This window comes from Zingiber officinale, chromosome 4B (genome assembly GCF_018446385.1).
Source record: "Zingiber officinale cultivar Zhangliang chromosome 4B, Zo_v1.1, whole genome shotgun sequence".
Lineage (NCBI taxonomy): Eukaryota > Viridiplantae > Streptophyta > Magnoliopsida > Zingiberales > Zingiberaceae > Zingiber > Zingiber officinale.
Window position 1 is genome coordinate 109,594,925 of NC_055993.1, and position 14,212 is coordinate 109,609,136.

Genomic DNA, 14,212 nt, shown 5'->3' on the forward strand with positions numbered 1-14,212 from the left:
GGATGCTTATCAGGGGTACCACCAAATCCCCTTGGCCATAGAGGATCAAGAGAAGGTTAGTTTTTGTTGGTTGCTACTCGGAAAACCTATCGGTTCCACTGTACAAAAATTTTGTACAAAGGTCTGAACCTTTTCCTAGCTACCATGTGTTCTTTTATATTAAACTTGGATCGCCTGCAGAACTTAACACATTTGATCCTAAGTTTAATTTATTTGTTCTTTTAGGTTTAGACTTGGATCTCCTGCGGAACTTAACACGTTCGATCCAAATCACCTAGATCACAAAGTTGATTAAATATTAATTTCCAAATTTGGCTTCCAGGACTGCATGGCGAGGCACATGGCCTTCTTGGATATGGGAGCAACCACCACCGCCTAGACAAAACCTCTTAAGGAAAGTTAATATTTAATTTCCTTAAATAACTCTAGGTTAACCAAAAAGTACAATCAAAGCACAAGTTCGAAAAGAAAACAAAAGAACACAACATCGAAAACTAATTCGAAAACTAGAATCGTATGCCTCTTGTATTTGGTATTTTTACAAAGAAATAAAACTAGTATGATGCGAAAAATAATTACTAGTTATACCTTTTTTTGTGAACTTTTAATGACCTCTTGATCTTCTACCGTATTCCTCTTCTAACCTCGGACATTGTGTGGGCAATGATCTTCTGAGATGAGAACCACCAAGGCACCTTCTTCTTCCTTCCTTCAAGTTTCGGCCAAGCAAAAACTTCCAAAGGATGAAGAACTTTTTCTACCAACCAAGCTCCAAGGGATGCAAGAAACAAGCCTCCTTTCTCTCATTTTCTCCAAGCTAGATCCGGCCACTTCTATGTCTCCAAGAGGTGATGAAGTCTTGACCACGACAAGGAAAAGAGAGAAGGGGAACCTCTAGAGGTCGGCCACACCTAGGAAGAAAAGAGAGGAAGAAAAAGAATAGAGTCGTTCTCCATGAAGGCACCTCTACCCCCTCTTTTATAATCCTTGGTTTTGGCAAATAAGGAAATTTAAATAAAAATTTCCTTAATTCTTTTGCCATGAAAAAGAAAAATTATTTTAATTAAAACAATTTTCCTTTTTTAATTACAATGGCCGGCCACCTCTTTCCCCAAAACAAGGAGAGTTTTAATTAAAACAAGAATTAAAACTTCCTAATTTGTTTCCAGAAATTTATAAAAATTTCTCCAATAATTTTTATCCCTTCATGATTGGTTAATAAAAAGAAAATTTTATAAATTAAAATCTTTCTCTTAAACATGTGGATAATTTCCAAAAAGGAAAGTTATCTCTAAAAATTAAAATCTCCTTTCAATCTACAAATAAGGAAAGATATTAAATCTTTTCTTAATCTTTTGTAGAAACTAATAAAAGAGAATTTTTAATTTTTAAACTTTCTTTTAAATCATGAACATGATTAAAAGGAAAGTTTTTACCAAAATTAAAATCAACCTTTTAATCTACAAATAAGGAAAGAGATTTAGCTCTTCTCTTAATCTTTTGTAGAATCTTATAAAAGGAAAGATTTAAATTTTTAAACTCTCTTTTAAATCATGTTATCCACATAAGAAAAAAAATTAAAATTAAAATTCCTTTTTATTTTAATAGGGTCGACCACCTAAGCTTGAGTTCAAGCTAAGGCCGGCCACATGAATTCACCCATGAACCAAGCCATGGCCGGCCCTAGCTTGGTCTCCAAGCTAGCTTGGCCGGCTCCTATAGGATGGGTAAGAAGGTGGGTATAGGTGGGTATAGTACTCTATAATTAAGAGGCTACGATAGGGATCGAGAGGAGGAATTGGTTTTGGTCTCCCGATAAAATTAAGCATCCCGTGTTCGCCCCGAACACACAATTTAATTTTATCAATAATAATTCATTCCACTAGAGAACTATTATTGAACTACCGCACCAATCTCAAATTACATTTTGGGCTCCTTCTTATTATGTGTGTGTTAGTCTCCCTGTGTTTAAGATGTTGAATGTCCACTAATTAAGTGAGTTACTGACAACTCATTTAATTAATATTTTAGTCCAAGAGTAGTACCACTCAACCTTATCATCATGTCGGACTAAGTCCACCTGCAGGGTTTAACATGATAATCCTTATGAGCTCCTCTTGGGGACATTCTCAACCTAGATTACTAGGACACAGTTTCCTTCTATAATCAACAACACACACTATAAGTGATATCATTTCCCAACTTATCGGACTTATTGATTTATCGAACTAAATCTCACTCATTGATAAATTAAAGAAATAAATATCAAATATATGTGCTTGTTATTATATTAGGATTAAGAGCACACACTTCCATAATAACTGAGGTCTTTGTTCCTTTATAAAGTCAGTATAAAAGAAACGACCTCTAATGGTCCTACTCAATACACTCTAAGTGTACTAGTGTAATTATATAGTTAAGATAAACTAATACCTAATTACACTACGACCTTCCAATGGTTTGTTTCTTTCCATCTTGGTCGTGAGCTACTGTTTATAATTTATAAGGTACTGATAACATGATCCTCTGTGTGTGACACCACACACCATGTTATCTATAATATAAATTAATTGAACAACTACATTTATCATAAATGTAGACATTTGACCAATGTGATTCTTATTTCTAGATAAATGTTTATACCAAAAGCTAGGCTTTTAGTATACATCCTAACAGTTTTATCACGGCGGATGGTACTTTCTGTTACACGGTCATGCCCTTTTGACTTAGGAATGTTGGAGCTACCTACCAAAGGATGATGGATAAGATCTTCCGGGAGCAGGTCGGGTGTAACGTGGAAGTCTATATAGACGATATACTCATCAAATCCCCTTCAGCCGCAAACCTGATAGCTGACGTGGAGGAGACCTGTGGAACCCTTCAATAGTATGGGTTAAAATTAAATCCCTTGAAGTGTTTGTTCGGAGCCAAAGGAGGAAAATTCTTGGGATACCTAGTGACTGAGCGGGGAATTGAAGTCAATCCTGAGAAGATCCAAGCACTCTGAGACATGAAGGCCCCCCCAAATCATAAAGGAGGCTCAGAAATTGGTAGGCAGTATAACAGCCCTGTCCAGATTTATCTCTAAATCAGCAGACAAAGCAGCACCCTTCTTTAAAGTGCTCAGGAAAGCTTCCAAATTCCAGTGGGACGAGGAATGCACGTGGGATTTTGAAGAGCTAAAAAAGTATCTAGAGACCTTGCTTTCCTTATTCAAGCCTATTACAGGAGAGCCGCTCTGGGTCTACCTGTCAGCCACCCCTGAGGTCGTGGGGGCAGTGCTGGTAAAAGAACAAGACAATGTACAATGGCCAATGTACTTTTTCAGTCATCTACTAAAGGGAGTTGAGTCTAGATACACAACTTTGGAAATGTCAGTCTACGAACTAGTCCTCATGGCCCGACGCTTGAGGTCCTATTTCCTAGCACATCCCATTACGGTCTTGACCAATAGCACCCGGTCAAAAGTGATTTCTGCTTGTCGCAGTGGACTACTTTTCCAAATGGGTAGAAGCCGAAACCCTGGCCAGAATTACAGAGGGAGTAGTTATTCAGTTTTTGTAGAAAAACATTCTATGCCGATTCGGCATACCCCATAAACTGGTATCAAACAATGGAAGACAGTTTCAAGGGCGGAAGATCCAGGCCTTGTATCAAGGGTTCGGCAATATACAAGCCTTCACATCCATGGCATACCCGTAAAGTAATGGTCAAACAGAAGTTATTAACCGAGAGATTGTGCGGGGATTGAAGGTTAAATTGGATCACATTGGAGGAGATTGGGTGGGAGAATGGTAAAGTATTCTCTGGACCTACCGTACAACACCCTGGGAGAGAACAAGCCTCACTCCATTTCATCTAGTCTACGACAATGAGGCAGTAGTACCTATAGAGATCGGGGTGCCTTCAACTAGAAGAATGTTATACGATGAGGAGAATGTCGAGCGATGACTTGCAAAGATAGACCTTATTTGTGAAACCCACGAGCGGACGGCAGCCAGGCTAGCTGCCTACTGACAAAGGATGAGGCAGAATTATGATAGAAAGTTGGTTCCTCGTTTCTTCGGGGAGGGTGACCTAGTCTGGAAGTGAACAAAATCTGTGGGGGGCATAGCCAAGCTAGCACCCCAATGGGATAGGCCTTATAAAGTTATTAAAAAGTTGACGTCAGGTGCTTACTACCTGCAGGACGATCAAGGTAGGAAGCTAGACCGGCCCTGGGGCGCTAACTATCTTCGACCTTATTGTACATAGATAACTTTATTTTCTATAAAGTCCAGTCCTGATAAATGTGGGTCTGATTGAGATATGATAAGTCAGGTCAGGAATATTTGTCCGACCGGTCAATCAGAAGGTTAGCCTGGTCAGGATCGTTATGTCCTTACTCTTTGTAAATCATCAAACTCATTTAGGACTCATACCCAGAAGGCGGATAACAAGAAATGAGATGAAACGTTAAGCATAAGGTGGTTTGGCTTACATAGTTTACAAATATAAATTACTTAAAAGCGGAAAAGACTTCATCAGGTATTTCTTTCAAAATATGGTGGTGATCTAAGAAGTCTTCGAGGGGATCGGAGGTAAGGTACCCTTGCTCATACTGTTGGATCGAAAGCGCTAGAGGGGGTGAATAGCGCTCGTGGCTTTCAATATTTTCGAATTTGTAAATCGTACGAGTTTAAGCAGCGGAATAAAGAAAAGGGAACAAAAACAATACACAAGGACACGAGGAGTTACTTGGTTCGGAGCCTGTGGCGACTCCTACTCCAAAGCCCGCGATCGTTGATCGCTTCCGGTGGGCAACAACTATAAGCTTGAAACAATAATATAGATTAAGATTTATAATGAGTGCGAGAATGTAAATTATATCGAACGACAGATTCTAAAACAGCGGAGCTCCGGGTCATCGGAAGGTTGCTGCAGTACTTTGGGATGAACTTGTTAGTAGTTGAACGCAGAAGGATCGCTTGTGAATGCTTTAATTTAGTGTTGCTCGAACCCTCCTTATAAACAATTATGGAGGTGCCTCCAAGCCTGTCCGAGGCGCCTCCAGGCTACCGAGTCGCACGCGTGGATCAGCTCTGATCTGGTCGCACCTTATCCCATTGAAGGCGCCTCCAAGCTGCTCCAAGGTGCCTCCAACGCTTGGTCCAAGGCACCTCCAGCTTCCTCCAAGGCGCCTCCAGCTTCTCTAGACAGCTGGCTTTGGCTAGGACTCGAGGTGCCTCCAAGCCCCATGGAAGCGCCTCGGACACTGTTCATCCGAGGCTAAGTGTGCTTCTTTGTTCCTGCAAAATGTGTTAGTCCCAAAAACAAATCCTGCAAAACAAAGTTAGCACAGAAACAATATGATAGATATAATTGACAGTCATCGGACTGTCTGGGTCTGACTTCGGATTTCCAACCGGAAACCCTAGGTCAACCCGACGCCTACTGTTCCCTCTACGGAGAACGCGTCCTCACCTACTCGACTCAGGAGATTTACCTGTTGCCAGTGCGATCCTCCTGATCGACTGGACTTTTGCTTAGCATTCGAAGCTTCCGAACTTTCTGCTAGACTTCCGCTTCCTGGTTAGTCCAGTCTTTCACCTGGTTCGCGACACCAGGACTTTCCACCTAGGGTTACCCCCCCCCCCCCCAAGGACTTTTGCCTGAAGCTCTCGATCCACCAAAACTTTTCGCATAGGGTTACCACCCCCTATAACCTAGGGTTACCACCCCCTATGACCTAGGGTTACTACCCCCTAGGATTTTTCACTTGTCTAACCGCAGCTAGGACTTTCCTGAAACACTCAATTAAGTACCTTAGATCACAAAACAACTTAACTTTGAATTCCTTTGCCATTATCAAAACAACGGTCGATCGTCGGATGCTTCCCGCACCAACAATCTCCCCCTTTTTTATTATGGCAACTGAAATTCAAAGCTAAGTAAAATAGATGCATAAAGTTTAAGTAAGCAAGCTTAATAAATTTTGAATGCACGCATGGTTAAGCTAAAACTTAAACTTTGTCAGGCTCCCCCTAATAAAGGCTTTCTTTATAAAATTTTCTAAAACTTTCTTTTGAATTTCCCTACTCTCCCTGAAACGTCCTGAAACCATTTTTTTTTTTTTTAACCACCCACAAAGCACAACCTAGCATACACTTATAACATGACACCAATCCCAAAAGAATATTATTCCACCAAAAGTAAAAGTCATCATTCCTCACAAAGTATAGCAAAGAGACTCGTTACTATTGACATCACCAAGGCAAAACCCTTTCCGTGGGGAACATAAACTCAACACTCCTAATAACCGGACAATGTCATGCGTCCATCTCGCCTCCTCGCCTACTCCGCCTGTAGACCCTCCACGATGCTCGGAGATACATCCTCACCTGAAATGTAGGCATCATGAGTCTACAACCCAGCAAGTATTATCTCATGTAATAAAACATAGCATCCATAATGTAGTAGAGATAAGAGACTAAACAATAGAGACATACCTAAATTATTGCATATCAATGAAGGAATATATGGTAAATAAAGTTCCTACACAGCTAAATAAGATGAATATGTCACATATCCGGTAACCACAATTAGAGCCAGTCAACAGTCCCATGAACCTAGAGGTACCTCGTAGAGAACATGCATCCAGTCATATAGCCGAAGCTAACATAAATTTCCAGTATCAGTCAAGTTTGGATGGGCCCTCCCCGGAGCTCATCCCGGGTCACCCACCCCGTACTGCTACCACATATGCACATATTCAACCAACTAGCTACATAAAAACTTATATACTCATAGTTTATCACAATTCTAATTCAATCTGTCATGTTCCAATAGCCATATCATATTTCCATATCTATCTACATTCAGTCTTATCATAACCTAAAGAGATCAATAAGCAAGTGCAAAATTTCATATACAACAAAATAACTGATCATTAGCATCTAATTTACAACACAAACCGCATACTGTAAACAAGGGAGAATCTGTGCATGATTTAGTATTTAAAACTTGTAATACAACTTTAAACTTTCAAGATAGAACTCAATTCATTTAGCTGTAATGACCCAGAAATAACCAACTCAATTCCCACTACTAGATGTAACTAGCAAGTTCACAATTTAGTTCTATAAATTCTCTACCAAAATCTTGTCCATCCAAAGAAAATACAGCAGCAATAAATCCCTAACAGAGCTTCCCGACTTACCTATTGAATCCCAAAACCATACAAAGAATGAAAGTCAGTCCAAATTCCCAGAAATCCGTGTGCCATGCCAACCAATAGAATTAACATATCAAGTAGAACTCCACCAAAATTTCAAAGAAACCTTTCATGAGAACCACGAATCACAAAACCACATTCAAAACCAAGTCATCCAATGAGACATAAATCTATTAGCAACGAAGAAAAACCACCTGCAAATCCAGAGATTCCCAAAAGAAAATCAAAGCCCAGCTCACTCATCTCAAACATCACAAGCCGGCATTTAATCACACGGTCATCCTACATAAAACTCACAGCAGCAACAATTCGGAAGGAAAAATCGGAGTTCAAGTCCATCTACAGCCAACTAAACCCACAAGTTCTGAACAGAATAATCCCCCAGCAGCCCCGCACCATCAATAACAGTTTGCTCCGACGAAAAGAATCCAGAAACCATACAATTCAAACAAGAGTTAATTGAAATCTCAAATTGGATTGAAAGAACTCGAAATCCTCTGTTAAATCCAAGGAAAACATCGCCGGAGATCTACGTAGAATTCATTCAACCAAACGGTAACCAAAGCCCCATCCGGCACACATACAAAACCAGCACCTCAAGCAGGCATTTAAGCGAACAACCATCACACCAAAAATCGCAACCTTGATATCACGAAAGAAATCGATCCCCAACACAATCACAGCTCGACAGACACTAGTAAAAGCACAGGAAACACTCCAAAGGAATCGAACATTATCAACGCAGACTTCATCGATCATAAATCCGAAATATATGCAACCCAATTGACCAAATCAAAACCCAACAGAAAAAAAAGCCTTAACAGAAACGATCACACGCCGATAACCTCTCCATATCGAGTTTCCACCCCTCATTACCTCACAGATCTTATGCTATCACCGTAAGATATACTTGCCTGCTCTTGCGCTTCCCCGTCCTCCCCGAGACCCCCGCGACTTTCACTGCGCGTCCTCGTTTTCCCCTGTCCGATCTGCTCCTCACGGTGGCGATCGGCTTCCAAATCCAGCGTCGCCCTCAGCTTCCACAGCCGAAGCAGTAGCTCCGCCGAGGATTGACGGCGCGTGAGGAGGCGGTGATTGAACTGTAGGGTACCGGGTGATGCGAAGATTAGGACCCTTTATACCTAGGGTTATTAAGTTGGCAATAGCTTAGGTTATTAACTTAAGTGGAAGTGGCTAATGTACCCTTATTTGTTTCCCTAATGAGTGTCAATTTAGGTAGGTATAACCATTTAATTCTATATTTGTTTCCCCTAGTTGATGTTAACGTAGATAAGTTGAGTTATTTAACCCCTATTTAATTTCCTCTTAATCTTATCATTTTGATCCTTCTAACCCTATTGTATCAATTCATCTTCTATCCTCGCCTCTTTCCCCCTTTTTTTTATGGAAATTCAGTAATTTAAACCTCCCGTGTATGCCCATGAAGCCTTATTCTGCTACTTATTTAATAACCTCCCCAACTGGGCTTAGGGGGCCTTACAATTCTCCCCTCCTTATAAGAATTTCGTCCCCGAAATTGACTTACCAAATAAATCCGGATAGCGGTCGCGCATATCTCGTTCCGTTTCCCACGTGGCCTCCTCCATCTGCTAGTTTCCCCATAAAATCTTCACCATCTTGATCTATTTGTTCCTCAATTTCCGTACTTGACGCTCAAGAATCTGTTTCGGGCGTTCTTCGTAGGTCAGATCTGGGGTCCACTGCATGGACTCATGTCCGATCACATGAGAGGGGTTAGATATGTACCGTCTGAGCATAGATACATGGAACACATTGTGTACCCCGGACAGATTTGGTGGTAGGGCAACCCTATAAGCTCGTGTTCCAATCCTGTCCAGAATCTCAAATGGCCCAATATACCTTGGACTGAGCTTCCCTTTCTTTCTGAACCTCAGTACCCCTTTCATTGGTGAGACTTTAAGAAATACATGATCTCCAACTGAAAATTCCAAATCTCTTCGTCACTGATCAGCATAATTCTTTTGACGACTTTGCGCTGCTTGCATCCTATTCCGAATCTTCTCCACTAGCTCCACTGTTTGGGTCACTATGTCTGGGCCCAGAACTGCCCTCTCACCGACCTCATCCCAATATAACGGCGTTCTGCACCTCCTTCCATACAACGCCTCATATGGAGCCATACCTATGGTTGCCTGATAACTGTTATTATAAGTGAATTCTATCAGGGGAAGCTTTGACTCCCAATTCCCCTTGAAATCCATCATACATGCTCGTAGAAGGTCCTCCAAAATCTGAATCACCCGTTCAGACTGACCATCCGTCTGGGGATGGAAGGCAGTACTAAACGTCAGCCTGGTACCCATTCCCCTATGTAGACTTTCCCAGAATCCCGAGGTAAATTTTGGATGAACCTTCGATAGTACCCTGCCAACCCCAAGAAACTCCGTATCTCAGAAGCATTCTTTGGCGTATCCCAATTCCGAATTGCCTCCACTTTGGCCGGATCCACTTCTATCCCATTCCCTGAGACAATGTGCCCTAGAAATGGAATCTGATTCAGCCAAAAGTCACACTTGCTAAATTTGGCATACAACCGATGTTCCTTCAACGTCTGTAGCACCGTGGTTAAATGCAGACGATGTTCTTGGAAATTTCGAGAGTAAATTAATATATCGTCAATGAAGACAATAACAAACTGGTCCAAGTAGGAGTGAAATACTCGATTCATCAAGTCCATAAATGCCGCTGGGGCATTTGTGAGTCCGAATGGCATAACCAGGAACTCGTAATGCCCGTATCGGGTTCTGAATGCTGTCTTGTGCACATCTTCCTCCTTCACCTTCATCTGATGATATCCTCATCGCAAATCAATTTTTGAAAACACTGTTGCTCCTTGTAACTGGTCGAACAGGTCATCGATCCTGGGCAATGGGTACTTGTTCTTTATTGTCACTCGATTCAGCTCCTGGTAATCGATGCACAGTCGCATGGTCCCATCTTTCTTGCGTACAAATAACACCGGGGCTCCCCATGGCGACACGCTTGGTCGTATAAAACCCTTGTCCAGCAATTCCTGCAACTACCCCTTCAACTCTTTCATTTCGGTAGGCGCCGGCCGGTAGGGTGCTTTTGACACCGGCGTAGTCCCCGGTACCAGTTGTATTCCGAATTCCACCTCCCGAGTCGGGGGTAGACCTGTAACATCCTCTGGAAACACCTCTGAGAAATCTCGGGCTATTTCCACTTCCTCCAAACTTGGTCGTTGTGTCCCTGACTTAACCGAGATGTGAACTAAGAGCCCCTCACATCCCTTGCTTAGCATTCGTCGAGCTTTGCACATGGAGATCATGTGGGGTACAGCTATCCGTGAAGCTGCTTGAAAAATAAGGAGTTTTTCATTTGGTAGCTTCAACTTAACCATCCGCTGTTTACAATCGATGACTGCATCGTGCTGAACCAGCCAGTCCATGCCAAGGATCACATCAAAGTCTGTTATTTCCAACACAATGAGCCTCGCGCCCACCATATGATCTTGCATCATCATCTGACAGTTCTTTACCATTCTATTGCTATGCAATTCCTCCCCTGACGGTAATGAAACACTATATTCCGTAACCATTCGTTCAGGTTTAATGCCCAGTTTTGTAAGATAAGCCTCAGATATAAAGGAATGTGTAGCTCCGGAATCTATTAATACACAGGCTGGAGTATTGGCGATATAAATCATACCTGTGATAATAGCTGTGTCCAGATCCACCTGCTCTTGAGTCATCGCAAATACTCTCCCCTTGGTTGGCTCCTTGAGCAGTGGACACTCTCTTGCGAAGTGTCCTGACTTCTTACACATATAACAAGCATCTGTACCCGTCAAACACTGCCCAGCGTGAATCTTCTCGCATTTAGAACAGTGAACCTTGTTTTCAGCCCTGGCAACAGTGCCTTCAGCTGCTTGTGTCTTCTGAATTTGCTGCCGCGACTGTGCCTGCTTAAACGACTGTTTTCCTGGATTCTGACTCGGAACTGACCTCTTCTTTCCCGGCTCTTGCTGATCCCGCCCCTGATAACTCAATCTCTTGTTCTGAGCTTCCTTGATCATGTCATTTCTGTCTCTTTCGGACATCAGCGCTTGGTCAACAGCCTCTCTGAATGTGGTGACCCGACTCAGCCTGACGTCATGACGGATAGCTGGCCTCAACCCTTCGGTGAAGTGCTTCAATTCTTCGACTGGTTGGCTGGTAATCATAGGTACAAAATAGCGTCCTCTCTCGAACCTCCTGACATACTCTGCCACCGTCATATCTCCCTGACGAAGCTCCAAGAATTCCCATGCCAGTCGTGTCCGGTTGTCAACTATGAAATACTTCCCATAGAATACCTCCTTAAAATTGGCCCAAGTCAAGACAATCAGATCTACAGTCAGCCGCACACCCTCCCACCATACCCGAGCATCATCCCGAAGCATGAATATCGCGCACCTGACCTTGTCCGCATCTGTGAGCTGCATGAAATCAAATATCGTTTCCAGAGACCGAATCCATCCCTCTGCAGCGATTGGGTCTGTGGTGCCTTTAAACTCCGTCGGTCCAAGCTCCCGAAACTGCTTGTAAACCGGTTGCATACTAGGTGTAGAACGTCTGGGGGTGCTCCCCTGCTCCCTAGCCTGCAATATTTGTTGAATCTGTTCCCCATGAATGCGGCTCTGCTCATGTAGAAGTGCAGTAAGTCCTTCTAGAAACTGGTTGTTCTGACCGCCCAACTCTCCGTTATTGTTGTTCCTTCTACCAGCCATATCCTGTACAATTTCCAATTTAATCTCATTCATATCCCATAATTACATATCAGTATAACAATCATAGTATGACTAAGTTATCGCATTAAATACAGAATTATAATATTGTAAATCTTACAAACTGTTGGCTGAAGTAGTCGAGTTCCTGACGAGATGGCTAGCACATGATGTCCCTTAGGAGTGTGGGCTCTGATACCAACTGAAACGTCCTGAAACCATTTTTTTTTTTTTACCACCCACAAAGCACAACCTAGCATACACTTATAACATGACACCAATCCCAAAAGAATATTATTCCACCAAAAGTAAAAGTCATCATTCCTCACAAAGTATAGCAAAGAGACTCGTTTCTATTGACATCACCAAGGCAAAACCCTTTCCGTGGGGAACATAAACTCAACACTCCTAATAACCGGACAATGTCATGCGTCCATCTCGCCTCCTCGCCTACTCCGCCTGTAGACCCTCCACGATGCCCGGAGATACATCCTCACCTGAAATGTAGGCATCATGAGTATACAACCCAGCAAGTATTATATCATGTAATAAAACATAGCATCCATAATGTAGTAGAGATAAGAGACTAAACAATAGAGACATACCTAAATTATTGCATATCAATGAAGGAATATATGGTAAATAAAGTTCCTACACAGCTAAATAAGATGAATATGTCACATATCCGGTAACCACAATTAGAGCCAGTCAACAGTCCCATGAACCTAGAGGTACCTCGTAGAGAACATGCATCCAGTCATATAGCCGAAGCTAACATAAATTTCCAGTATCAGTCAAGTTTGGATGGGCCCTCCCCGGAGCTCATCCCGGGTCACCCACCCCGTACTGCTACCACATATGCACATATTCAACCAACTAGCTACATAAAAACTTATATACTCATAGTTTATCACAATTCTAATTCAATCTGTCATGTTCCAATAGCCATATCATATTTCCATATCTATCTACATTCAGTCTTATCATAACCTAAAGAGATCAATAAGCAAGTTCAAAATTTCATATACAACAAAATAACTGATCATTAGCATCTAATTTACAACACAAACTGCATACTGTAAACAAGGGAGAATCTGTGCATGATTTAGTATTTAAAACTTGTAATACAACTTTAAACTTTCAAGATAGAACTCAATTCATTTAGCTGTAATGACCCAGAAATAACCAACTCAATTCCCACTACTAGATGTAACTAGCAAGTTCACAATTTAGTTCTATAAATTCTCTACCAAAATCTTGTCCATCCAAAGAAAATACAGCAGCAATAAATCCCTAACAGAGCTTCCCGACTTACCTACTGAATCCCAAAACCATACAAAGAATGAAAGTCAGTCCAAATTCCCAGAAATCCGTGTGCCATGCCAACCAATAGAATTAACATATCAAGTAGAACTCCACCAAAATTTCAAAGAAACCTTTCATGAGAACCACGAATCACAAAACCACATTCAAAACCAAGTCATCCAATGAGACATAAATCTATTAGCAACGAAGAAAAACCACCTGCAAATCCAGAGATTCCCAAAAGAAAATCAAAGCCCAGCTCACTCATCTCAAACATCACAAGCCGGCATTTAATCACACGGTCATCCTACATAAAACTCACAGCAGCAACAATTCGGAAGGAAAAATCGGAGTTCAAGTCCATCTACAGCCAACTAAACCCACAAGTTCTGAACAGAATAATCCCCCAGCAGCCCCGCACCATCAATAACAGTTTGCTCCGACGAAAAGAATCCAGAAACCATACAATTCAAACAAGAGTTAATTGAAACCTCAAATTGGATTGAAAGAACTCGAAATCCTCTGTTAAATCCAAGGAAAACATCGCAGAAGATCTACGTAGAATTCCATTCAACCAAACGGTAACCAAAGCCCCATCTGGCATACATACAAAACCAGCACCTCAAGCAGGAATTTAAGCGAACAGCCATCACACCAAAAATCGCAACCTCGATATCACGAAAGAAACTGATCCCCAACACAATCACAGCTCGACGGACACTAGTAAAAGCACAGGAAACACTCCAAAGGAATCGAACATTATCAACGCAGACTTCATCGATCATAAATCCGAAATATATGCAACCCAATTGACCAAATCAAAACCCAACAGAAAAAAAAAAGCCTTAACAGAAACGATCACACGTCGATAACCTCTCCATATCGAGTTTCCACCCCTCATTACCTCATAGATCTTATGCTATCAC

General features: G+C 41.8%; 1 protein-coding gene across 1 annotated transcript; it reads right to left on the reverse strand.

The window, feature by feature from the left end:
- Positions 1 to 10,274: 10,274 nt before the first annotated feature.
- Positions 10,275 to 11,984, reverse strand: LOC121978525. Its single transcript, XM_042530861.1, has one exon. It carries the CDS (start codon positions 11,982 to 11,984, stop codon positions 10,275 to 10,277), a length of 1,710 nt encoding a protein of 569 aa, XP_042386795.1.
- Positions 11,985 to 14,212: the final 2,228 nt, after the last annotated feature.

Bases quoted from the DNA above. Each gene is read 5' to 3' on its own strand.
- LOC121978525 (XM_042530861.1), bottom strand. From the start codon at position 11,984: ATGGCTGGTAGAAGGAACAACAATAACGGAGAGTTGGGCGGTCAGAAC.